This window comes from Notamacropus eugenii, chromosome 1 (genome assembly GCF_028372415.1).
Source record: "Notamacropus eugenii isolate mMacEug1 chromosome 1, mMacEug1.pri_v2, whole genome shotgun sequence".
In the NCBI taxonomy this organism is placed as follows: Eukaryota; Metazoa; Chordata; class Mammalia; order Diprotodontia; family Macropodidae; genus Notamacropus; species Notamacropus eugenii.
In genome coordinates this window covers 296,842,374-296,868,378 of record NC_092872.1, presented here as the reverse complement: position 1 = coordinate 296,868,378, position 26,005 = coordinate 296,842,374, and the positions used below count along the sequence as shown (strand labels likewise).

The following is a 26,005-nucleotide window of genomic DNA, read 5'->3' as shown; positions in this document are numbered from 1 at the left end:
CCCACCCCCCACCTCCCCATCTTATCTCCTATGCAGATTAAGGCTTGTTGAAGGAACAATTTATGTGTACCCTTTTAGAATTTATGCCCCACCCACCTAAAAAGGTGTCTTAAATGTTGTGGAGGGATGATTTAAGAATAAAACAGAACCAGGAGCAGACCAGCTAAAGTAAACTGAAGAAATACATTTATTTTTCAGTTTTCTGCCATATGAGACAACAAGGAAAGCTGTATTTTTTTTTCCTGAGAATAGGGACTGTACAAATTAATCTGCAGAAACTGATTTTTTTTTCCCTAGAGGAACAAGTTAATGAGACTAGTGCACATGACTCCCATCAGCATCATCCCCCCATTCATTCATGGATAGGCTCAGGGAAAGGAGGTAGCAAAATCAAAGAGGAGGCCTAATTTTAAAACAGGGTAAAAATAGAATGAGGGGAATAATCACACTGATGCCTCTAGTCTTGTTTACTGCTGTCTTCTGTAGAGGGAAAACTTGAGAGAGCCAAAAGGACTTAGTGGTGATGAAGAAAGTTACAGTTAGGATGGCCTCTGGATTATTCTTTACACCCTTCTACCATGTTTTTTCTTGCCATTCTCCCTCCTACCATTGTGAACTATAACTGGATCAAGTCACCTGTATAGGGTAGACAGGCAGCAGTCCAGAAAGCTGATTCAAGAAATAAACATTTTTTTTTTAAGTACATGCACCCGACTGGTCCTCAGCTGCTAACATTCATGGATTACTCATTCTTCCTTCCAATCACGTCATGTGCAAGTCTCCAGGTGGCTGTGGGGTATTTGCTTATGGTGACTACCACTGGTTTCCCTGAGAGCTGTTTATTTTTCCAGACCTCAACTTATTACATCACTCTGTGGTTTTCCTGCAAGCAGTCGATGCAGACCAATGAGTTAAGGGGCAAGGGAACATAAGGGTTACACTCAGGAGCCTTTGAGCCATTGAAACCCAAAGACAACAGATTCCCTGTCAAAGGGAAGAGAAGTCTCTAGCCTTGAAGATCTGATAGCATCAAGTCAGAGATTATATAAGGAGAGTCCCAGATCCCAATGCGCTTATGCTAAAAAACAAAATTTATATAACCTTTGACACATACAGACCTAGATTAAAGTAAGCATTGTCATGTCTATAAACAAGTGAGAAATATTCTCAAGGTTTCTTACAACATGGGGAGAAGAACTATGTTTATACTTTTTGGTAACTACAATATCACTAAGGGACGGCAAGAGGTACTTAGGACTCCTTCTGTACATGAAGACCAGGTAACAGTGAAAGTCAGATTGGTGAAAAAAGAAGTCATAATTCTTTTTGATTTACCCATAGAGTCTAGTTCCAGAAATCCTTGTGCTCAAGAGTGTATTTTACTCTATAGGGGATGGCGATCCATTGAATGAATGATGTGTTCAGGCAATTCTGTTTCTCAAAGAACTTCCCTATTTTTTCTATTCCATTTTTTCTCTCTTTATATTACAATATATTACTTTATGACATCACCCTATAAAGAAGCCAGATCACTTGGATAGCAAAGCCATGTGTACATCAAACCAAAGGTAGAGAAAATGAAGGAATGACTCAAGCTGAATATATGAAGGCCAAGCAACCTTACCAAAACCTTTTAAGAGTTCAAAGGAAAAGTCTAGGAGTGAGACTAGAGTAATAACTGACCTCATTATGTTATAATACCACATGACATGATATAATGCTTTCAGGTTAAAAAAATATTTTACATATATTATTTCATTTGACCCCAACAACAATGAAATGAGGTAGAGAAGTTCAGAGAGATTATTAAGTGACTTGCCTATGTAAAAGTCAGTGAGGATTCACAGATCTTCTTGACTCCAAGACAGGGATTATATCTGCTATGCCCTGCTATCTTTCTCCATGGCAACTCTTTAGGGCCTCAAACACTCATATTCTACTTAGTAGATAAAGGAGGATTCATGTGAACATGTGTTCAATTGTGAGGCCACTTCCCAAAGACAGGTGGAGAGGAACACTACCATTTAGGATATATGGGAGGAAAAAAGGACATTGAAAAACAGACCATAAGGACTTATTCTGGTACAACAGGGTCTGGGAAGGGTGAATAAATGTGTGTCAGAGAAGTAGAATGAGCTCTAGGGAACTAGAAGCATAAGAACATGAGTTCTAATCTACGCTTTGTTTTTAAATCATTGTATCATTAATGTGACTCTATAACAGTCACTAAACTACTTTCTTCTTCTGTAAAATAAGGCCCCCCAATTTTGTAAATAATGATAAAATTCCTTTTAAAAAAAAACAAAAGGTTAAAGAGAGAAGAGACCTAGGTCAAAACTTGGCTGAGAGAGAAGCCAACTCCCAAGTTATAAAGCATTATCTACTTGGATTCATCACTTTTCTTAGAAACAAAGAAACCTCCAAGCCAAATTGAGGGAGAGAGTTAAGGAGGTTCATAGGAACACTGATCTAGAGCTGTAAGAGACCACAAAGGTAATCTAGTATAGATTCTTAGACTTTTTCCACTTGTGACCCCTTTAACACTTCTTAAACTTTGGGTTTCAATTCCATATTGTACTTAGTACAATCCTCTTATTTTACACATGAGGAAACTGAGGTTTAGAGGCAGAGGAAAGATTCATACTTGAATCTCTTGATTCCAGATATGGAACTTTTTCATTGCACCAAACTACTTCCCTTAGAAAAGGAGGGAGAGAAAGGAAGACTTTTTTCAGGGAAGAAATCTGTCAAATATCCAAAAGATGATACAGAGTATGGTAAGTATATGACAAAGCCTTAGGATTTGAGGGACCAAGGTATCTGGGAGGGAAGAAAAGTGTGTGAGTGTGGGGGAAGGGTTGTGGATGGCAGATGGAAGGCTAAGTCTGTCTGAATATGTGTCATGCCTTCCAAAACCTTTAACCACTTTGCAGAGCATTTCCAATATCAACAATTCCCAGTCCAACAAGAAAAAAAATAGAATCATAGGGTCTGAATGTGAAAAAAGAATGTTTGGGCAAAAGTGAAGCTGGGATGTTCCTTTGGTCTTTTGTAGAGGGAAGAGAGAAATCACATGGAGGTAGATCATTCTCAGAGTTTATCACCAACAAGCAACTTCTATTGTCCCAATGTGACCTTCCCAGGGTAAAAGGATCAGGACTACCTGAGAGCTAAGAGGATTTCTACAATCAAATCTTCATTGAAAACAAAACAAAACAAAACAAAGCACACTTTCACCAGGTACCTAAATGTACAAGACAGCCAGTATCAAGTTCTAGTTACTTCACTAAGTGGCTTCTCTCTTGCACCCTAAAAGAGTATCACTGGCATCACTCTTGGCATCAAAATGGAAGTTAAGCCTCCAGGTTTCCATCAAACTTTGCAAACTACTTCTGACAGGCTATCATAGGTATATAGTTCAAATAACTGAGAAACAAAAGAATCATAGGGTCTTTTTTTGTGGTCTCCTTTTTGGAGGGCATTGGCTTACTCAGGTAAAACTAAGAAGCATTTCATATTTGGAAGAGAATCCTTTGTCTCTTAATAAGACTTCAACAAATATTTAAATGTCTATCATGTGCAAGATGCTAGGAATGCAAAATTAAAAACTGTCTTTGCCCTTCAAAAACTTCACAACTTTTTTTGCTATCTTCATGCTACTTGATCTTTCTATGGTTTTTGACATTGCTTGTCAATACTCACCCCCTAACTTGTCTTCTTAGTCTTTCTCTCTCATGGCTCCCCACTTACCTTGTTGGTCATTTTGTCCACAGTTTCCTTTTTTGAGACATCACACGATTAAGTGTGGGTATCCATCCAATCATCTATGCTGGACTTTGTCATGGAAATCCCATCTATTCCAAAGGGTTTTTATTATGATGCCCAAATCCGTATATCTGAATCTTTCTCCTTAACTCTAGCCTCACATGACTCACTGACATTCATGCATTCCACTTAGATATTCCATTAGTACCTCAAACTCAACATGGTCCACAACCAGACTCATCATCCCCCCATACCAAGTCCTTCTGCAAAACTACCTATTTCTATTGAAGCTACCATCATCTTCCCCATTACCCATTTTCATAATCTCAGTCATCTTTGATTCTTCATCCTTTCTTACCCCACACATTCAGCTGGTTACCAAGTTGTACTGATACTGCCTCCATGACAACTTTTGTTTCCTTCTTTCTACTTACAGGGCCTCAACCCTAGTTACCTAAACTATTATAAAAAGCCTCTTAATTAAACCTGCTCACCTCCACCCTCTACAATTCATCCCTCGTGCAACTATGGAAATAATTTTCCTAAAACTGGCCATGTGATTTCCCCTATTCAAAAGCCTTTAATGGTCCCCCCACCCCGCCTTTAGTATAGAATAAAATACAAACTCCTGAACATAGCATTCAAGGCCTTCCATGATCTGTCTCCATGTTACCTATCCAGATTTGCTGTCTCTGTCTCTCCTTCATATTCTTTACACTTCAGCCAAGCTAGACAGCTGGCTCTTGCCTGTACTTACCTCTATACAATTTCAAAAGAATTCCCTTGTACCAGAAATGCATTCTCTCTCTCTTGCACTTTTCAAATTTTTTTCTTCCATTTAGGATCAGTTGAAGTACCACAAGCAGCTCTGAGGCAGTTGGAAGGAATGATGGACTTAGAGGAAGGAAAACCTGAATTTGAACCCTGCCTCAGTCACTTATGGGCATTTTGCTTAACCCGGAGAAAGGCTGTTGGTTTAGTGGACAGAACACTGGACTTGGTGGGGAGGGCGGCAGGATGATCTAAGTTCATATGCTACCTTAGCCACATACCGGTTGTATAACCCTGGGTAAGTCACTTACCTGCTCTGTGACTCAGTTACCTCATCCATAAAAGATTCCATGGCTTCTGAGGTCTCTTCAGGATTCAAATTCTGTGGCACTCCAAATACACACAAAATTTTATCTACAGGGATATGCCTCTCTTATTTCTTCTCTATATTTCTTATATATTTCTAATATTTATGTGCTAAGTGCTTTATAGTTATTATTTTATTAGACCTTCACAGCAACCCTAGGAGGTAAGTGTAGTCCCCATGTTACAAATGAAGCAACTGAAGCAAATAGAAGTTAAGTGACTTGCCCAAGATCACACAGATACTAAGAGTCTGAGGCTAGATTTGAACTCAGGTCTTCCTGACTCTAGGTCCAATGTTCTATCTACCACACTACCTAAGCACTTTGTCTAGTCTCCCCTTTGTCCAGTTTACAACCTAATTTGTATTGTGTTTACCTGACTATATGTTTTATTCCTTCAGGAGAGTGTAAACTCCTTGTATGCAGGGTCTGTTTCATGTCTGTTTTTCTGTCCTCAACAATGAGGACTGGGCTTTTAAAATAATAATGTGTTTAATACATGTTTACGAAATTGAATTCTTGATTTGAAACAGTGGCACCTGAGGTAGCTAACCTTCAAGGAAAAAAGCAGGGGGAGGGGAGGAGAGAAGAGACAGAGAGAGAGACAGAAACACATAGAGGCAGACAGAAACACATATATGAGGCAGAAACACATACACACACAGGGAGAGGGAGGGAAAGGGAGATGGAGAGGGGGGAGAAAGGGAGGGAGGGAGAGGGAGAGGGAGAGGGAGAGGGGGAGAGAGGGAGAGAGGGAGAGAGGGAGAGAGGGAGAGAGGGAGAGAGGGAGGGGAGGGGGAGGGGGAGGGGGAGGGAGAGAGGGAGAGGGGGAGAGGGGGGGAGAGGGGGAGGAGGAGGGGGAGGGGGAGGGGGAGGGGGAGAGGGAGGGGGAGAGGGAGAGGGAGAGGGAGAGGGAGAGGGAGAGGGAGAAGGAGAGAGAGAGAGAGAGAGAATGTTCCTTAATGAGAAAGAATGTGAAAGTAGTGCTTTCCAGACAAAAGTCAGAGAGAAGAAAACTGGCAAATCCCCGGGACACCCACCCACCCACCCTTGAAAATCAGTGCTGGTTTCAATTCCTTCGGGGGAACCACCATTTCAGTCCTCCCTAAAGCTCTTTGCCACATCCCAAAGCAATAAGCATAATGAAGCATTATGCTGCTTTCTGAAACAACCTCCAGTCAGCTGAAGCAAAGCAGAGAGATGTGGGAGCCAGCTGCGAGGGCTTAGTCCCTTCTAGGAAGGAATCTTGGCAACTCCCTTAAAGAGGAGAGATAAGGGAGACATAACTACATAACTGCTGTGCTACCTGGGGGAGAACAAGGCCGCTCCCATTGCTGCTTTGCTCAAGAACCTCCAAGGGCCCCTGCGACAAAGTGCAGACTCCTCAGTTTGGCGTTGAAGGTATTTCACAATCTGGTTACAATGGAATCTTCTGAGATTATTGCATATTGTTGCTTTTTCTCACATTCTACATTCTGGCCAAACTGAGCAACATTTCCCACTTTTGTGTTTTTGCTCAGGCTTTCCTCCTTTCCTGGAATACGCTGTTGTTGTTGAGTTGTTCCTGACTCTTTGTGACCCCCTTTGGGGTTTTCTTGGCAAAGATGCTGGAGTGGTTTGCCATTTCCTTCTCCAGCTCATTTTACAGATGAGGAAACCGAGGCAAACAGGGTGACGTGACTCGCCCAGAGTCACATAGATAGGAAATGTGTGAGGCCAGATTTGAATTGAGGTCGTCTAGCCTCCAGTTCCAGTGCTCTATCCACTGCACCACTGAGCTGCCCAGAATATACTCCCTCTTTAGAATTTCTAGCTTAGCTCATGTGTAACTCCTTATAGAAAGCCTGTGCTGATCCCCTTAGGTATTAGTCTTCTTTCTCTTCCTCCAATTTTCCCAAGTAAACTTATCTATAGACATGTCATATATCCCCACTCCTATCCTCTAGCAGAATACATACCCTTGAGGACAGGGATGTTTTTGAGTTTTTCTTTGTATTCCTCGGAAAATGTCCATATACTCTGTGGCAGAACCTTATTAAATGCTGCTTAGCTTGGCTTGGCTTGGAATGGAATGGAATGGACCCAATTACCTAGGCCATGGAATGAAGGCCTTCCCCTCAGTAAGGGTAAAGTGATTTTCTCCAGAAGTTACCTCGAGGCACTCACAAAATGAATATTTCCTCAACATTTCACCACCATGAGAGATGACACAGAAAGCCAGGCTAAGAAATTGACTTTGAGGTCATAAAAATTCAAATCTTTTCCTGAATGAAGAAATCTAATTCTGCCTGACTTGCTATCATCGTCATCGTCATCGTCATTGTCATCATCATCATCATCATCATCATCGTCATCATCTGTAATCCCTCTCCCTCCATCAACAATATAAACTATACACACAGTTGAAGCAAATTTCTCACAGTTTCATTATGGTCACACACAAACCATAATTATTCACCTCCTTAATTTATAGTCATTACTGTTTGTAAGCATCATCATATTTGAATTTCAGAAGTGCATATAAATGGCATACGTTTTACATTTCCTCTCACAGTCTCCACTCTTGGTCAATTTTCACAAAATTATACTTGTCAAAATGATTTCCTAAAGCATAGGTCTGACCACGTCATCCCCCCAAACTCAGTAAACTCCAGTGACTCCCAGTGACCTCCAGGATCAAATATAAAATCCTCAGTTGGGTTTACAAAGCCTTTATAGCTTTCCTCCTTTCATCTTTCCAGCTGTAATACTAATGAGATTAAAGATCTTCCCCACCCATTAATGAGCCTGCCCATTAAGGGGAGTTTGATTACAGGAGACCTGTAGGAAAGCCTATATCTTTCGTTAATGAAGCAGTGGTACTCAAGGGTGGTGATGCCATCTGACTCTGAAAAGTGTATATATACTCTGAGGTGAGGTTTTGTTTTGGGGCTTACTCATTGGAAGTGTTTGCCCAGATAAGACTGGGCAGCCACTAGGGCTTTGAAAATCCAGATGTTGGTGCTTCTCTCTCTGGTAACTATGTATGTATGGTCAGACAGTTATCTGTCTGTTGATCTGTGATGTATGTAATGTTTATGGTCAAAGAGTTGGAAGCTCTGTCTGTTGGTTGATCTTTGTTTCTCTGTATTTTCTCTGATGTGCAGGGTGCTGACTTTTCCCCCTGAATTAAGGGAATGATACATACGCTTTATTAAAGTGATTGTTGACCCCTCAAAAGTTACCTTTCCTTTTAGAAAAAGCAGATCAAAATACCAGAGATAATAGGCCCTCCTCTGTATGTCAGGTTGCTTGCTATTACGCCAGTGTCCTTAGATCTTTCTCACCCCAACATAGTCTATGATCCGGTGACACCGACCTCCTTGTTGTTCCTCGTACAAGACACTCTATCTCCTGACTCCAAATGTTCTTCCACTGGCTGTTCCCCAAGCCTGGAATGCTTTCCCTTCTTATCTTCACCTCCTGGCTCCCTTTTCACCTTCTAAAGAAAGGTTTTCCAATTCCCTTTAATTCCAGTGTCTTCTTTCTCTTACCAATTTATCCAGTATACAGTATCCCTCATTAGGATATATATATATAAATATACAAATATATAAATATATATGTATATATACGTATATATGTATATACGTATATATATGTGTATATATATACACACACATATATGTTCTTCAAGAACAAGTGGCTACCATTTACTTTTCTTTGTAGCTTGGAATGCGTTGGACACTTAATAAATGCTTACTGACTGACACTTTAGAGAATGATACTAACAAATAATTATATTTCATAATAGAACTACAAATAAACCCCTAATTAATGAATTTGCTAATAGCTGTTCCTCTTTAGAGGCCACATGGATAGTGGTTAGGGAGTTGATTTCAGAACCAGAAAGACCTGTGGTTTAAGCTTCCACTTCTGACACACACTGGAATGCTGTGTGACTCTGGGGAAAGTCACTTGACCTCTCACTGTTCTAGACAGCTCTGTAGGACAACGGTTCTTAACCTGAGGTCTGTGAGCTTTAAAAAAAAAATTGATAACTGAATTTCAATATAATTAGTTTCCTTTGTCATCTTATATACTTCATTTTATGCATTTAAAAACGTTATTCTGAGAAGGGGTCCATAGGCTTTGGCTTATGACTAAGAATCCCTGTTCTAAGTTTATAATCTGTAGAGAGGGTGATGACTTGAATTAGTAGAAGGAATTTCCTTAGTTCCTATATCAGTGAAATCATAGTTCTAGGTCTTACCTCTATATCCCAGTGGTTCTTAAAGTGTGGCCTAGGGAGCCCTGGAGGTCCCTGAGACTTTTTAGTGAGTTACCAAGGTATGCATTATTTTTATCATCATCATCATAATTAGATGTTTTAATTTCTAACATGGCAATATTAGAAATCTCTAATATCAAAAGACTTGCAACATAAACAAAAGCTCTCTGGGTCCTCAATAATTTTTAAGAATGTAGAGGGGTCCTGAGACCAAGAAAAAAACAAAAACGTGTGAGAATCATTCTTCTCTCCTATTCCCTATTTATGACATTAACCCAAGTTTGGTCTTCAGGATGAGGAAAGTAGACAAATAGATTTCCCCCAAACCTATTAACCTTCAAAGATTCACCTTTGTCCTACCAGGTTCCTAATCATGGAAGATCCAATAATGCCAAACAGAGTCCAAAAAAACTGACCAGAAGGAATATACACTGTCAGCATCCAAAGACAGTGAACAGTTTTAAGCTGGTTACAATTGAAAATAGGTCCAGGATTAGGGTTTTAAGGGTCCACTGGCTGATATCTTTATGAATAGCCTTGCTTCTTTCAGATTCTGGGCTATTCTGCAGGGCAGCTATAAAGTAAATAAAATTAAAACATAAAGTTAAACCACACATATCATAGAATGTCCAATTTGGAATAGGCTTTAGAAGTCATCTCATACATGCCTGGCACATAATAAAAGTAACAAATACTTGCTCATTAACAAGTTAGTTAACATTCTCATTTTCAAATGATGAAACTGAGGTCCAGGGTGGTAAGGTCACACAGCCAGTTAGCAGCAAAGATAGGAAAGGACATGGGATAAGGAATACTCTCTCCAAAGGATCATTTACCTGAATTTCTTACATTAGAAGTGTTTAGTTTGGAGTCTTTGATTACCAGGTGCTTAATCCACAAAGTGGGGGCTGTGATTTCTAAAAGAAAATAAAAAGACAAAAATAAAAGGCAATAGGTTAAATGAAGAGGAGAAAATTATCACAGTCATGCAGTCAGACTCTTACCTTTCACTCCTTGATTCTGACTTAGGTGCCTGTTCTAAGAACCTGGGGTGTTTCCTAAAACCTATGAGGAGAGATACCTCTTTCTCTAAGCCTGCCCTCATCTCATGCTTTCTCCCTTTCTTCTCTTCTCAAAATCAGCTCAAAGGATCTGATTCAGGGTAACAAGTTTAACTCCCTCCCCACCCTTCAGAGATTCCGTAGGAAGACATCTGCACTGTAGAGTGGGGACCCGTCCACCAAATGGTCAGAGGCCAGGGGCCCTAAGCCATTCTGACCAGAAATCAAAATATTATCCCAGGAGTTGAAGAAGGCTGGGCCAAGCCCACTTCCTCTCAGCTGCTTCCTTGGGAGAAGATTTAAAGGGGATAAGTCAACAAAATGAGATCCAAACAAGCCACAGAGACCGCTTTAACTGGGAACTGCTGAGACTTTACCTAACAAGGAATAGAAAGTGAAAGAGTCACATAAGTTCCCTCTTGTTGTCTTTCCAATCAACCAAACTCTCAAGGCAGGCCTGATCCAGACTGACCTTGAACGATTCCTCTGTCTTAAGGCTCCCAGGAAACAAGGTTGGTTCTAGGCCCCTAGTTATTTGGGTCTCTCAATGAATAGTTCACAGGTCTAGAATTCATTACTTTCTAGGGGTATCCTGAACCTACTACAGGGTCATCTGAATTCTCAAGTGCCTCACGCCCTGTCCCCCTCCCCCCCAAAACTCTATTAGTATTCATAGGGAATTTAAAATTGCCAAAGATCCAGGGCTCTTTGGAGTTTTCAAGGTGCTGAGCCCAGGAAAGTCTTAGCTCAAACTCAATAGCTTTGCTATCCAGATATCCCTCAACACCAAATCTAATAGATTAATCAATACTAGCTCATTCCCATTTAAAAATAGCATATATAAGTATATGCATATAGGTTTGGACATCTACTTTAAGAATCAGGGGTCTCTCCCATTAAAAATTGAAAAAAAAAATTCATACTGTTATTTAACTTTACACATGTACTTCTTGCCTCATTTATTGGGCTATTATTAGTTCCTTGAGGCAAAGAACTGTGCTCTACTCTGCTTTGTTCCATAAGGTAATCAATCTAATGTGTCACCTGAGAGGTGCTTAAATAAATTCAAACCTTCATGAACTATCTATTATATTTAAGATAGTCTGCTAGGTGCTGGGAGAGAGACAAAGGTTAGTGAGGCACAATCCCACTTCACAGGTAGTTTACAATCTATTAAGGGAGAAGAGACATGCACAAAAATATAATATCAATAGAATACACAATAGAATAAATGAAGGAGAAAGGTAGAAGCAACTCTATATAAAATTGGACTGGAAGAAAAGATGGCTTCTATCTCTGAGAAGATTATGGGGTGGATGGAGAGAAATGTCAGATAAGGCTTATAAAGATGGTAGCATTTGAGCTGGACCTTGGAGGATTTTTAAAGGTTCAGCAAGCAGATATAAGGCAGAGCAGGACATCGCACCCAGAGGGAACATCTAGACAGATGCCAAGATCCCTAGCCTGCGGTTGGTGGAGTCTAACAATCTAGTGTGATTGGAAAATAAGTACATTAAAGAGAGGCATGTGAGATAAGACTGAGGTATTGGGTTGGAGCCAGATTATAGACAGTTTGGAATAACAGGGTAAAGAGTTTAGACTAGCCTACAAGCAATGAGGATTAACATGAACCTTATAGGAAGCATGAAGAAGAATGCTAACTTACTGATAGCAGTATGGAAGATAAATTGGAGTAGGAAAGACTGGAGGCAGGTTAGGGGGTTTGCTGATGAATTACTTCAGTAAAGTAGGAGCCATCTCTTCATCAGTAGATCGTAATACTCATTTTTATTTCAATAATAATCAAGATCCAAAAGAGGAAGTCATTGAATACCTCACAGCAAGCAAGGAAAGAATAGATTAAAACTCAGGTGCATAGGTTACCTGCTTCTTAGAGTTAACTCTTTTTAAGTATTATTTTGTTTATTAATTTATTAAATATATTATAATTAATTTATTTAACTTAAAGTTTTATTTAATACTTAATTCTATGCAAAAAGGAAAGATCATTCCCCCAATTCTAAGGTTCCAAACAGAATGAAAAGAAAGAACAGCTCTTACCATCTCCATCAAACACCAACTGTGTCTCCATCGTAGGCGTCGGCTTAGACCCATCATCTGAATTGAGGGTTAAAAAGAAACGAAAAGAAACTACCATTATTGAGGTAAATTACTATCTACTCTCCAGAACTGTTGAATGGTTGGGATTTGCACATGGCCTGGCCAAGTCCAGAATGACAGCAACAAAGAGGGAAAGCATAGGTGGAGAAGAAGTGGGCAAGGTGAGGAAGACAAGCCATCAGAACAGATTCTTGTACCTGCTATTTCAAGGGCTGTAGGGGTGAGTGAGAAAAGGGAAGTGGGTCTTCATTTCTTGAGAGACTTTTGCTCCCAAGTAAAATATGGCCTGGGACAGAATTCCCTCTCCAGATCTCCTGTCTCCCCATCTCAGATGCTAGAAGGAACAGAAGGCTTGGTAGACAAGGTTTAGGTAGCGCTAAGTGTGCTCTGTGATATCTATTTCTTGCTCTCCCAGAGGACAAAGGAATAGTATCGTGGGGATAAAGGTCTCACTCCTTCGTGGCTTTCCCATCCTTCCTGTGACACTTACCAACACAAAACCTGCCCCAGTGACTTCATAGCTGTGGACAAACAAGGGGTTAAAAATAGTTCCTGACAGCTCTGCTCCCACGGTCCTTGACCATAGGCTCCATATCCATTTTGAGAAAACAGAAAGGTCCTTCTTGTCATCATCTAAGCCTCCTGTAGTATTCTTATGACCTGGAGATAGCAGAGAGCTGGACGTTTTTGGTTGTTGTTCAGTCGTTTCAGTCGTGTCCAACTCTTTGTGAACACATTTGGGGTTTTCTTGGCAAAGATATTTGCCATTTACTTCTCCATGCCGAAACTGAGGCAAACAGCTTGGTTAAGTGACTTGCCCAAGGTTACGCATTCAGTAGGTGTCTGAGATCAGATCTGAACTCAGAACTTCCTAATTTCAGGCCCAGTATCTTATCCACTGTGCCACCTGGGCATTTTTTACTTTGACCTCTAAAGCATCCATCTCAGCATGGACTACAATATTAAAGAAGGAAACACATAGAGATTTCATTTTGTTTGTGTCCTTAACATGGAGATGGAAACAAATATTTTTGTCGTTCCAACCCTTGTCTTGGGGTAAAAGTTTGTTGTTCTCTTTACAGAAGCGGGTCAAAATCAAAATACGAGCCACTAATCCATACATAAGGCTCCCTGTGGCTTCATAATGACTTAGTTTTAAAACATAATGTTATCTGTTTTATTGTATTTTTAAATTTATTTTGTTAACTGTTTCTCAATTACATTTTAATCTGGTTGAGCAGCACTTGGGAGTGAGGTGAGTTGCATTCTGGTTGGCATGTTTAACATCTCTGCTCTACCGGACAGGACACCAGGTGTGACAACACCAGGTGATTGGGGCTGGAGGAAAGAGGTAAGAAATAATACAGTGATCCCAGACATCTATGTTACTGCTTATCTCCTCTCTTCAAAAGCCTATCTCATAAAAAAAGGAAAATTACTTTAATATAATTTTATTAAATTACATATTAATTACCAGATGACTCTGTGACCTCATTGATTTGAGAAGTCCTTACAGTGATGTGGAATGCAATTCATCCATGCCTATCAAATGAGATATCTGTAAAGAACTTAACGTAGTTCCTGGCACAAGAATTTCATAATTCAAACACCCCTCTCCCCCTGTATCCATCCTGGGAAAATTCCAAAAGTTCACCACTGTGGGTTCATTCAATATGTTGGAGACCTCCTATCTCCTTTTCATGAGGGTACCAGGGTATCTAGTGTATAATATGTACATATATATACATATATACACACACACAGATATATATACATACTTATATATTTATTTACACACACATTTATATACTACCATACTACCATATAGTACTATTAAACAAGGATAGAGAACATTGATTCTCAAATAGTGCTTAGAATATCAGAGAACTCATCAATAATAAAAGTCAATAACTGGGACTTTCAGATCCTTTGACCTAACTAGGGCTGAAACTAGAATTCTTGAATACAGAGTAAATGCAAGGGTTAGGAACAACATAGAGAACAACTGACTTTGAGCACCAGGTGCCATAACTCCAAAAGAGGAGTCACTTTGTGACTCATCCCCCAGAAAATCTAGTCAGCACTACACCCCCCACCTCCCATGACAATGCTCATAATCCCTGACCTCTTAACCCCTGGAATCAGGCAAGGGGGATGTGATAAATTGAAGAGGATGCAGAGTGGGGGAAGATGCAGCCTTGTAAGAATGCTAATACAGTGAAAGAATCCTTAGAATGATGCCCTTCAGTCAGGTGAAGAAAAACAAAAAGTGGTCCTACCTCACTTGTAGGACCTAGTGGAAGAGCATAAGGAATGGGGATAGAAGGACAGGTAGGAAATATTCTCCAGATATTGGTGCCCTAGGGTAAATGGGACTCTACCCTAGACAAAATATTTTATTAAAGTTAAAGGAGTGAGTCTGATCGCTGGTCACATTCTCAATACCCCAGATTGCTTAAGACTATCCTTCTAGAGAAAAAATAATCAGTTGTTGAACTCTGTTGCTAGGCCAGTCCCTACAAAGGTGAAGGTCAGTCATATTGATAGGAAATAAGAACCCAAATCCTTTATTTGCTACCATAAATAAGCTCTCGCTCCTACCTGACTCATAGGATTCAAAGGGATACAGTTGTCTGTAGCAACCAGTTGGATTCAGACTCCAGAGCAGTGTGTGTGGGTGGGGGGGGGGAGGGAGTTGGGTTGATATTGGAAGTTGGAGGAGAGTAGGGTCAAATGCCAGAGCAGTAAAAAAAAAAAAAAAAAAAAGAAAGAAATCCAGCTGTATTTGCATGTTTTAAGCAGGCTCCTGAAACAAAGATCTTTTGACTCCTAAGCTGCCCAAGGTTGATCTGGAAGTCATTGAGGGAAAATAAACACTGCGCAGAGCCACACAATGTCATTTTTATAGCATCACTTCCCCTGACTCTATTAACACCTCTTTCCATTCAATTCAATAAACCGCCAAAGTCCTCTCAGTTGCTCCAGTATACACTTGGTTGCTTTTGCTAGACATGAAGATATAAATGCCTCTGTATGCTTGGCCTCTGCCGATCAGGGTTTATTGTCTTAGCCCACATCTATCTCCCATATAATAAAGGGAGTTTTAGGGAAAGGAGGGATTCAAAAGCAATTGGGCACAAGAAGAATGAACACTGGATCTACAATTTCTAAGAACCTTGGTTCCAGTCTTGGCTCTGCCCTAATTCTACTTATTTGCTCCTAGGCAAGTCATTTAATTTGTCTAGGCCTCAGTTTACTCAGCTGTAAAATGAGAGGGTTGTACACCACATTCCTTTTCTGCTTTAAAGCTATGATCCTATCAATTTACAGAAGGACCACTGGATATGACATCAAAAGATCTGAATTAGAATCCCAACTTCTTTTCTAATTATGTAACCTTGGATAAGTCTCTCTGGAACTATTTCCCCAAACATTTAAAAAAATAAAAAGGAGTGGTTTGGGGAGTATTGACTCAGATCTTTACAAAGTTACTTTCAGTTCTAAATCCTATGGTCCTTTATCAAGCAGAAAACAAACATCGCCAAAGGAATTGTGAGCAGTGATGTACAAAACACTTTAGGTAACTGACATCTTTGCAGCAGAGTGTCCCATCTGGCCTAATTCGGACATGTGTATGAGTTAACCCTTGACTGCTAGTACCGAATCACCATTACCTGGTGGCTTTAAGAATTGATTCACAGCACAGCTTCTGGCACCAGGCTATGATCACTCAAGAATCTTTGTACCATGTTACCATATTAAGGTTATATGGATTGAGAACCAGAACCAGTCTGTAATTCTGAAGGACTTGGGGAATAAGGATGAATATTCTGGCTATCCATTTCTCCAGGAATTTTCATCAGTTTTCATAATGGAGGTAGAATGACTCAGAGCATTTTCAAGATGCCCAGGGAACCCATTGGAAAACCCTTTTCTCTTTCATGACTTAAGTCTAGATTCCTCAGGACAGCTTTAGGCTTTTGGAACCTAACTAGAACAAAATATGGAAATGTATTTCTAATAATAATGGGCAGTTTACCAGCTCTTGGTGAGGAGCAAGAAGAACCTAAAAGGGATGTGATTCAGTATCATCTCATGCACACAAACATTAATCCATATATATTCCATTTGAATGAAATAAATGAACCTACATTTAAAAAGAAGGAATAGGGTATCCCAAAAGTCTTAGTGCAGTTTACAACTGCACTAAGATTTTTGGGATCCCTGAAAGCGCCTTACTGTCAAGGGTGCTGATGGGAAGTGTAGTTTTTCTCAAGTGAAAAGAGAGTCTATGAGATCACGAGAGACAGAAGCCACTAAGGATAGGGAAGTTGCAAACATTTGCTACCCTAGACTGAATATAATCATGAGTAGTTGAAGCTTTGTCTGGCTCACTGACCCACTTAAAGAGTGACCTTTCTGGACAGAACTTGCTGCCAAACTGGGAGAGTGAATTTATCTCCTCTTTTTCCACTTCCCTCCCCTTCACTGCTGCCTGGTAAATTAGCATTTACTCTGAAATCTTGCATATTTGATGTTTATACTTTTATAATGTTTTTTCCCCTCAAAAGATAAGCTATTAAATTTTTTTTTCATTCTAAGAGATTGATTATTATAAAGGAGAAGACCACACACTGTCTACAGGGGAACCTCTGGTCAAATATTCCTATACTTAACCATGAGCTTGCCTGCCTCTCTCTCTCTCTCTCTCTCTCTCTCTCTCTCTCTCTCTCTCTCTCTCTCTCTGTCTCTCTGTCTCTCTGTCTCTCTGTCTGTCTCTCTGTCTGTCTCTCTGTCTGTCTCTCTGTCTGTATTTTTTTCATAAATAAGATCATAAAATTGCAGAATTTAGAAGTAGGAAATACCTTTGCAATTGTCTATTTTCCAGCCCCCTTGTTTTGCAGATAAGGAGGGCTGAAGTGACTTGTCCATAGGCTTACATCTAAAAAGCAGCCAACCTGAGATTTGAATCCTGACCCTCTAAATCCAGTACTCGCTGCTCTAAGCCAGGCTGCCCCCTATCAATGCTAGCTTTCACTGACACATGCTGCAGACCAGGGTCACCGCCTTGTTGTTCAGTCATTTCACTTGTGTCTGACTCTGTGATCCTGTTTGGGGTTTTCTTGGCAAAGATACTGGAGTGGTTTTTATTTTCTTCTCCAGCTCATTTTACAGATGAGGAAACTGAGGCAAACAGGGTTAAGTGACTTGCACAGAGATATCGCCTCTAAGGTTTGAACTCTCAAAGTCTTCCTGACTCCAGGCCTGGTACTCTATCCACTGTGCCACCTAGCTGTCAGATAGATAAAGAGAGAGACAGAGAGAGGGAGGGAGGGAGGGAGGGAGGGAGGGAGAGAGAGAGAGAGAGAGGGAGAGAGAGACAGAGACAGAGACAAGAGAGAGGAAGGAAGGAAGAAAGAAAAAAGGAAGGAAGGAAGGCAGAAAGAAAGAAAGAAAGAGAAAGAAAGAAAGAAGGAAAGAAAACTTAGATATACAAATGTGACTGGGAAAATATAGTTTCTATACAAACTGCTTATTTTAACTTAATAAAATTAAACCTTTTTCCAAATGATTTCATTTTAAAAAAGGAAAGTCAATCTGGAGGAATTTTCTTTGGAAGAGGTTAAGAATAGCTATACTAAAATTACTATGTTGGGTGGCTCTTGCTCCTTTTTCCCATTCTCCATGTACGTGAGCCACAGTTTTATTCGTTCATTCTCTTAACCACCTGGGAAAAGAGGCAAAGGATAAACACGTGCAGAACCAAGGCAGAGAGAATTTGAATGATTTGTCCAAAATCCCATAGTGCATCAGCAGCTTTGGAAACTCAGAAGTAATTTCTGGTGGTTTTTTAGACAATTATACGGCCCGTCCTCCAAAATTCAAGGTCTGGTTCTCCCTCCTCTCACAGTCTTTTCGTTGCCTCGCAGATGTTTCCCAGAGGAAATCATGGCTGCCAAAGGGCTCTGTGGGCCAATACAGACAGTGGGTTTATGTAATAGCTCAATTCCTAGCCTTGCAGGAAAGCCTGGCCCACGCATAGACAGCTGGAAGTCACTTCGACCCCCGATGACACTGTTCAAAGCCTTCTCTGTTTGGCTTTTTGATTCCTGATTGACATTCAGTGGCAGGTGGAGATAAATGTCGGGCAGAGGACAATGTTGATCTGCTCTGACTATTCTAGGGAAAGACTTTTCAGAATAAAACAAAACAAAGCAAAACAAAAAAAAAGAGATGTGCTTAAGAGGCTGAATAGAGCCTAAGAGGTCCAGAGAAGCAGGGCTGGGGTTTTCAAGGCACTGGCAAGTCAATTGAAGAGTTAATTGTTTGGGTGTACAATGAGTTTATTCTGACTCCATACAAAGAGCTTTCTCTTCCAGGTCCTTCAAAAGCAAATGTGTCAAAGGGGCTGGAATAGCATTCTATACTAATGGCACCTCTTGAGGTCTCTAAGATCACACGGCTTTGGAAAAGGAGGAAAGAAAAGAAAACCACTGCCCCTTCCAAGATTCACACACACACACACACACACACACACACACACACACACACACACACACACACACACACACACGCTTCTCAGTCATCCAAAGTCCCCTTTGCTTCCTGGTCTCCTCTTAAACCACTTCTGTCTGTAGACATCTTTCTCCTGAAGTTCATTATGATTATTATCATCCCTTAATAAATACATACATCACTATGTTTTTATATATGCAGGCAAGTTAAGAACGCCCATCCTATATGGGGTAATAGTAGACTAATTCTCCTTTGGGAGAAGGGGGAGAAAACTTGTACTTTTCACAGTGACTGGGACTTTCTGTAAGTTATGGCCCCGAGGTGTGCTGTGTTGAAATGATTTTTCTAAGACTTCCCTTTGACAAGGAATAGATAGCACCTGTTTGCAAAATTCCTTTGGGAATCTGACTGTAAATATACTCCAGAAGGGTATGGAAGATTAAATCTTAGCCTATTTCTCTATCTACCATGCTGGATTTTCTTCAGGTCATCTTTATCATGAATATTCTTCCTCCAATGCCATCATTCTGATCCTTTCATTTGAAAGTGTTTTGGAGAAGGGAAAAATGGAAAGTGGCAGAAATTATTTTCTAATTTCTAATATTTTCTAATTGTCTATGCTGATTCTAAACACGAATCCCACTCTAAAAAAAGTCATGAAGATAGATTTAGATCAGTCATTCACATTCTCAGATGCACATCTCCTGGGTCCACGAGAAAGGAGGTTGGGATAACGCTTCTGAGTCAGATTAGGGATAGAGGAGAAAGAGCCAAAAGACTACATCCAGATAAAGAACATAAGAGGAAAAAAGAGCAAAAATTTTTTGCTGTGTCTCACAGCTGGGGTGCAGTACTTTAGAAATGGTCCTAAGATCTTTCCGAATCAGGTTCATGATCTGGGCTACTCTTCACTTTTCCTTGGAACAGTATTCCATATCTGGATTTAAAGGTAACGTCAGGCACAATGACAGATTTTCCTTGGCTTTCCTGAAACCAATCGCCCTCATTTGTTCCCCTACTGTCAAGTTTAGGAATATTGAGCCAACTGTTCATTTTAGTTTGGATATTGACATGCCAGCCTACAAAGGCAGAAAGGAAAGGAAATACTGTCCCGTCCAATGATGGGTTTCACATGTGGACCTGTTTCTATGCAATTTCTGCTAATCTCAAATTCAATTCAATTTAAAAAATACATATGTAACAACTTCTACATTCAAGACATTGTCATAGGCATTAGAAATACAAAAATTAAAAATGAGATGCTTTCTACCCTCCAGGAGCTTGACCAGTCCTTCCTTTAGAGGTAGGTTCCTTCTTAGGTATAGGCCTTGTTCTTAGACATGAAAGCCATTTAGACAACTGTCATCCCTCTTGTCTTCATTCTTTCTACCTATTAAAAGAAACTCCCATTTTTGTAACACTTTACTACTTGTAAAGCACCTTTTCACGTCACCCTTCTCTGGTGTTTGCAAGTGGTCTCCTACATCACCATGTGAGCTCCTTGAGGTCAGGAAGTAATCTTACCTTTCTTTGTATCTCCAAGCTTAGAACAGTGCCTGGTACGTAGTAAGTGCTTGTTGACTGTTAGATATCATTAGTTATTCCATTTCACAGAAGAAGGAGCTAAAAAAAACTCAAGTGAAGTTAATTTATTCAGAGTCACATAGCTCATAAGAGGATGAGCTGGGATTTCAGTCCAATTCTAACTCTGAGTCCCACACCCTTACATGTACACATCTATATTCACTCTGATCAGCAGACACCCCTAAGTTACTTCTAAAGTTGAGACAATGGTCATAAAAAAGATACATCATAGAAGTTCACTTGCTTCCTTTTTCCCCAAAGAGAACTATATTTGGTACAGCTAGAAAAATTTTCTACTTCTTTGGGAATATTTATTTCCCATCTACATCTGAAGATGAACCACTGTCAAAAAAGAGGAAGAGACAAGGAGCCAAATTTCAGTTCCTATTACAGCTTAGGACTCCATAGCTCCCAAGATTGAGGAGGCTTACTCCCCATCTTAGGCATTTGAGTCCTATTTCCTACACTTGGGATATAGACATCTGAAAATGCTCTTCCCCTCCTGGAATTGGAGAGATAATTGGGATAGATGAGAAGAGGACCCCTTATCTATAGTTCCCCATACCTGTAATCTAAACCATAATGCCTATCTTTCTAAATTAACTTGCACCAGACCCTGAAGTTAGAGAAAGACAGAAAGAGCCAATATTGGATAGAAACTGCAAGGTAAGAATCAAGATAAACCTTGGTTCATATTCCATCCCCAGTAATCACTCTGTAACTCTGGGAAAGTCACCTAATTTTCTGGAGCCTCTATTTCCTTTGTCCATTGTAATCAAACCAGCATTTATTAAGTATCTACTATGTGTAATGCCTTATGGTAAGTTCTGAAAAACAAAGACAAAATGAAAAACAGTCTGTGCCCTAGAGGAACTGATGAGTAAACAATAAGTAAACAGATAAGTACATACATGATCACTTGACAAGGAAAAGGAAAAAAGCACTGACAATTCGAAGGCTCTGAAAATGATTCCTCTAGGAGATGACACATAACAGAAATCTTGAAGGAAGTTAGGAATTCTAAGAGGCAGAGGTGAAGTGAAATTGCACGTCAGGCACCGGGAACAGCCTACACAAGGAGACAGGAAATGGAGTGCTCATTTCAAGGAAAAGCCAGTTTGGTTGGAATGTAAAGTGGGTGAAGGAGTTAGTTGCAATAAACCCAGAAAAATAGTTAGGGGCCAGACTGAGAAGGGATTTGAATGCCAAGCTGTTGAATTTGCACTTCATCCCAGAGGCAATAGGGAGTCATTGAAGTTTCATGAGTAGAGGAGTATCATAGTCAGACTTATGCTGAATTGTATGGTAGCTATATTAGAGCAGAGTATCAGGAAGGTTGACATCCAAAAAAGAGATTATTACAATTGCCTAGATGAGAAGAGATGACAAAAGACTGAACTGGGGTAGTGGTCATTTGATTACAGGGAAAGGGCAAAGTGTCAGAAATGTGGTAGAGATAGAATAAGACAATAACTGATTGGAAAACAAGGCTAATCAATAATAATTATAGTGCCTACCTCATAGGTCTGTGGTCCTTTTGAAAGTACTCTAAATGTGAATTACAGCTGCTGTTGGCATTTGTCAATCTCTTCCAGAGGACTAACTGCCTCCAGAAGGATCACTCTTCTAAGGAGGAGAGGGTCAGTGATCTTATTGACTCCCTCCATGTCCCACAACTGGACTTGCAGGAAGGTGGGAACAAAGAGAAAGGGGCAGAAGAAAAAGCTTGGAAACTGATAGCATTTGGAGAGCATGCATTTGATTCTCACCAGCAGAGTGTCCTCCATTATCCCACTATCACAGAAAGTCACAACTCTCATGGAGTCGAGCTCTGTATTATTTCTTAAATTTGGATCTCGAGAACCAAGAAATCCGTGCTCTAGGGTCTGTATTCTCACATGGCCACTACCACAAAGTCTATTAGATCCTCTTAGATTCAAGAAATCTTTGAAAAGGCTCTCAGCTGTGGCTTCTCTTTATTTTCTGGGGCATTAGGGTTAGGCTATTGGAGAAAAAAAGAGAGCCTTTCCCTCTCAACCACTCTGTTCCCTGCTACCCTCCAAAAGATGGGACTACGTAAATAAATACAGTTGGCAAGGCAGACAGGAGGAGTCTGATCAGAGGAATGATATCAGCAGAATGGACTATATTTAACTCCAAACCAGCTGTAAACCGCATTTTCTTTTGTACACAGTATTGTGGGATAATTGAAACAATCCTGATGACAATTTATATTCATTCATGTAGCTCTTTGAGGTTAACAAAGACAGAGGATCTTCCATGACAATTACAACCAGAAGATGGTGATCTAAAGAGAGTCACCTTTGTATCGCTCACTTGAGTTGGATCTGTGGTAGTAATGTTAGAAGCCCTATCAAATGACAGAATGGGAAAAAAAAAAAAGGTGGGGTATGAGCGCCTAATTTTAGCTCTGCCTGGTAACCAGGAGAAGACTCTGAGCAAATTGATTTTCATTTTGGGGGTCTCAGATTTCCTACCAAATGAATACAAACTGCTCTTCTTTCAGAAAGAGACTATTAAAGGTAAGGAATCTATCAAGATGTAAAAGCAGCAATAAAAACAAAATATTGCTTTAATGTGACTGTGAATGACACTGATATAAGTGACACATGGTACAGTTGCCCCAGTTCTGCAATATGAGCGCTTCTCAGTTCCAAGCTTTGTCAAATACAGCATGGTGGCATGGAAAGAGTGGTGACTCTGGAGTCAGGAAAACAGATTCAAATCCTGCCACTGATACCAACTATCTGTGACCTCTTTAAGCCTTGCTTTTCTTATCTACAAAATGAAGGTGGAAATAACTATGAGATAGGTACCTTGGCATTGCTGCAAAGAACCCATGAGATGAAGTATGGCAAAGCACTTACAAATGTTAACTTTGTGGTTGTTCAGTCATTTTAAGTCTTGTCCTACTCTTTTTGACTCTATTTGGGGTTTTCCTGGCAAAGATACTGGGGAGGTTTGCCATTTCCTTCTCCAGCTCATTTTACAGATGAGGAAACTGAGGCAAACAGGATTAAATGACTCACCCAGGACCACTCAGCTAGTAAACGTCTGAGACTGGATTTGAACTCAGGAAGATAAGTTCTCCTGATTTCAGGCCCCAGAGCATTCTGTTTGCTAGCTTTCCACATATATTAATGTGCCATATGTCAACAACTGTTATCACCCAGTTTACCAACTACCCATCCTCTCCTCATTCCAGCTTAGAATACAGGGTCACCCCTCCTAAGCACTGTTAAAATTGGAATATGAGTGATGGGGTATCAGATCTGGTACTAGTCAGTGTTCTAGGTCCTAAAAATAAAGAGGATGAAAGGGACTTTGGAGAAAATTTCTCACATTTCTTCACACTCGAAGCTATATTGAAAGCCTATGCTTATATTTCAGTACAATCTTGCACATAGGACGAGAAAGGTGTGAGGATATAGCAAAGCCTCTCAAAACAAAATGGTTCTCTTGGTCTAAAAGATCTTCTCTGATATCCATCAGCATTTGCCTAGAAAAGATAAAAGTTTGTACAAAGAATTCCAGTGGAATTTTAATTTTTTTCCTTAAAAGTTTCTCTATCTCCTAATCATCTTACCTAAAACATACAGTAAAGCAAATTGAAGTCAAGGTTCCAAGAGTCGGACAGTTTGCTCACCTCTACTTTGGGTATGACTTATCAGAGCAGGAAGGAATGATCTGAGTTCCTTGGTTTTTGGAAAAGATCAATCATCATACATTATCATCTCTTTTCTTCTTAGATATTTCATGTTGTGATTCCCTATAGAAGACACCAGCTCTACAGCACTGTGGCATAATTGAAAATAACTAACAATATATTTTTATTTAAGTTTAACAAAGTTCTCCTCTCCCTCCAAACTCCCTCCAAAAATCTTCCCTACCGCCATAACAACTGCATGATTTTAAGTATTTTGTCCATCAGGGTAGCCAGGTGGTGCAGTAGATAGAACTCTGGGCCCAGAATTAGGAAGACCTGAGTTCAAATTTGACCTCAGACACCTATTAGCTGGGTGACCATGAACATGTCACTTAATCTTGTTTGCCTCAGCTTCCTCATTTGTAAAATGAGCTGCAGAAGGAAATGGCGAACTACTCCAGTATCTTTGCCAAGAAAATCCCAAATGGGATCACAAGGAGTTGGACACAATTGAGATGATTTGAACAGCATTTTCCCTGTTTTATAAAGTGACTGAACTCAGAGAGTTTGTTTCATACCCATGGTCCCATAGCTAGTTAGTGCCAGAGTCAGGATATGAAAATGAGTCACACCTGATTGCAGTCCAGTGCTCTTTGCTTGCAAAGAGTGAGACCTTAACTGGAATCACAGCTCTCACTCTTTGCCTTAACTGCAATCACAGCTCTGACTCACTTTGTTACTGGGCTGGTCACAACTTCTCTGAGATGCAGTTTCTTCAACTGTAAAATGAGGATATGTACCTTAGAGGAGTGTTTTGGGGATTAAATGAAAAAACGCATGACAAATAGGAGTCATAAGCCCAAACTGCTGAACAAATGTGAAGTGGCATTGCTGAAGTTAGCTAGAGAGTGTGTGAACACACACACACACACACACATCTTGAAGCAACAGGGTCTAAGGGGAAGAAAGGCAGGCAAGGATGTGATCTTTCCAGATCAATTGTTGTTTGAAATTTAAACATATGGCACAAGACCTAATATAGCTTGTGTTAATTACCACACATGGGCCCCATAAAAGAGTCTGTTAAATCCACAGAGCACAAAGAACAGAGAGGGAAAAGCTATTCTGAGAGATTAAGTAAACAGTCTGTAGTTTTCACCCTTCTCCCATCGTGCAGGTGTCTCTGTATAAGATAACATCGCTGCTGCCTGCCGTTTCCAACTTCCCTCAGGCGTCACACCTGGGAGCCTGGGGACCTTGGGACACAGAGAGATTCCCTTCTGGGGCCACAGCATACCAAGCTACTGTGACCTTGTAAGTGATTCTGCTTCTCTCACTCTCTACTTCCATGGGCCTCTTTTACTTGTCATTCCCCACCTTTTCCTTAAAGGGCTAATGCCTGGTTTGGCACTCAGACTCTGGCTCACAATATAACTTTTCATTTCTCCCTCAACTAAAGAGAAAGAATCCTTTTCTGGGTCTGTCAATAAGCCATGTTCACAGGGGCAAGTGGGGGGAAGGAAAGTTATATTGGATCTGGATCCAGTCTACCCTCACCCCACTTTATACACAACATAGACTTTGGATATACCCTTCTTTTAACCTTCTTCCTATACCTCTCCACTCTCTCAATCCTCCACGTTCCTAATGCATTTTTGAGGCAGCCTCCAAAAACAACCAACTGGAACAGGATAGAGACATGTCCTATGATTACACTAGGTTCTGGTATAGGAAAAGCAGACCCCATGTGTGGGCACTGACTCTAACAAGGAGTCTTTTGTCCCTTTCCCACCTGCTGCCCTCCAGAACACATTCCATTCTTAAGTGGCAGCTGAAAGAGGAACCTTGGCAGGTTGATTCAGGATATTACAAATGCCCTCTCCCA

The 26,005-nt window shown here is 40.3% G+C and overlaps 1 protein-coding gene and 1 long non-coding RNA gene across 7 annotated transcripts in view; one reads left to right on the top strand and one right to left on the bottom strand.

Moving 5' to 3' along the window:
• Positions 1-26,005, bottom strand: part of SMOC1 (SPARC related modular calcium binding 1) — a 224,677-nt gene that overhangs the window by 55,597 nt on the left and 143,075 nt on the right. For 2 of the 4 annotated variants that reach the window (XM_072629250.1, XM_072629249.1), the window contains exons 6-7: positions 12,294-12,383; positions 10,008-10,088 (exon numbers count right to left, since the gene is read on the bottom strand). In XM_072629250.1, coding sequence (XP_072485351.1) covers positions 10,008-10,088; positions 12,294-12,383 — 171 coding nt within the window. The remainder of the gene's footprint in view (positions 1-10,007; positions 10,089-12,293; positions 12,384-26,005) is intronic. The other 2 variants (XM_072629252.1, XM_072629251.1) reach the window with 1 other exon arrangement.
• LOC140517746 (uncharacterized) lies at positions 1,959-5,376 on the top strand. Of its 3 annotated transcripts, XR_011971742.1 has the most exons (4): positions 1,959-2,493; positions 2,664-2,777; positions 3,056-3,240; positions 4,608-5,376. It is a non-coding gene; the product is annotated as an uncharacterized lncRNA (long non-coding RNA). The 3 variants fall into 3 exon arrangements; XR_011971741.1 differs by lacking the exon at positions 4,608-5,376 and having other exon boundaries at positions 1,959-2,082; positions 3,056-4,259; XR_011971740.1 differs by lacking the exon at positions 4,608-5,376 and having other exon boundaries at positions 3,056-4,259.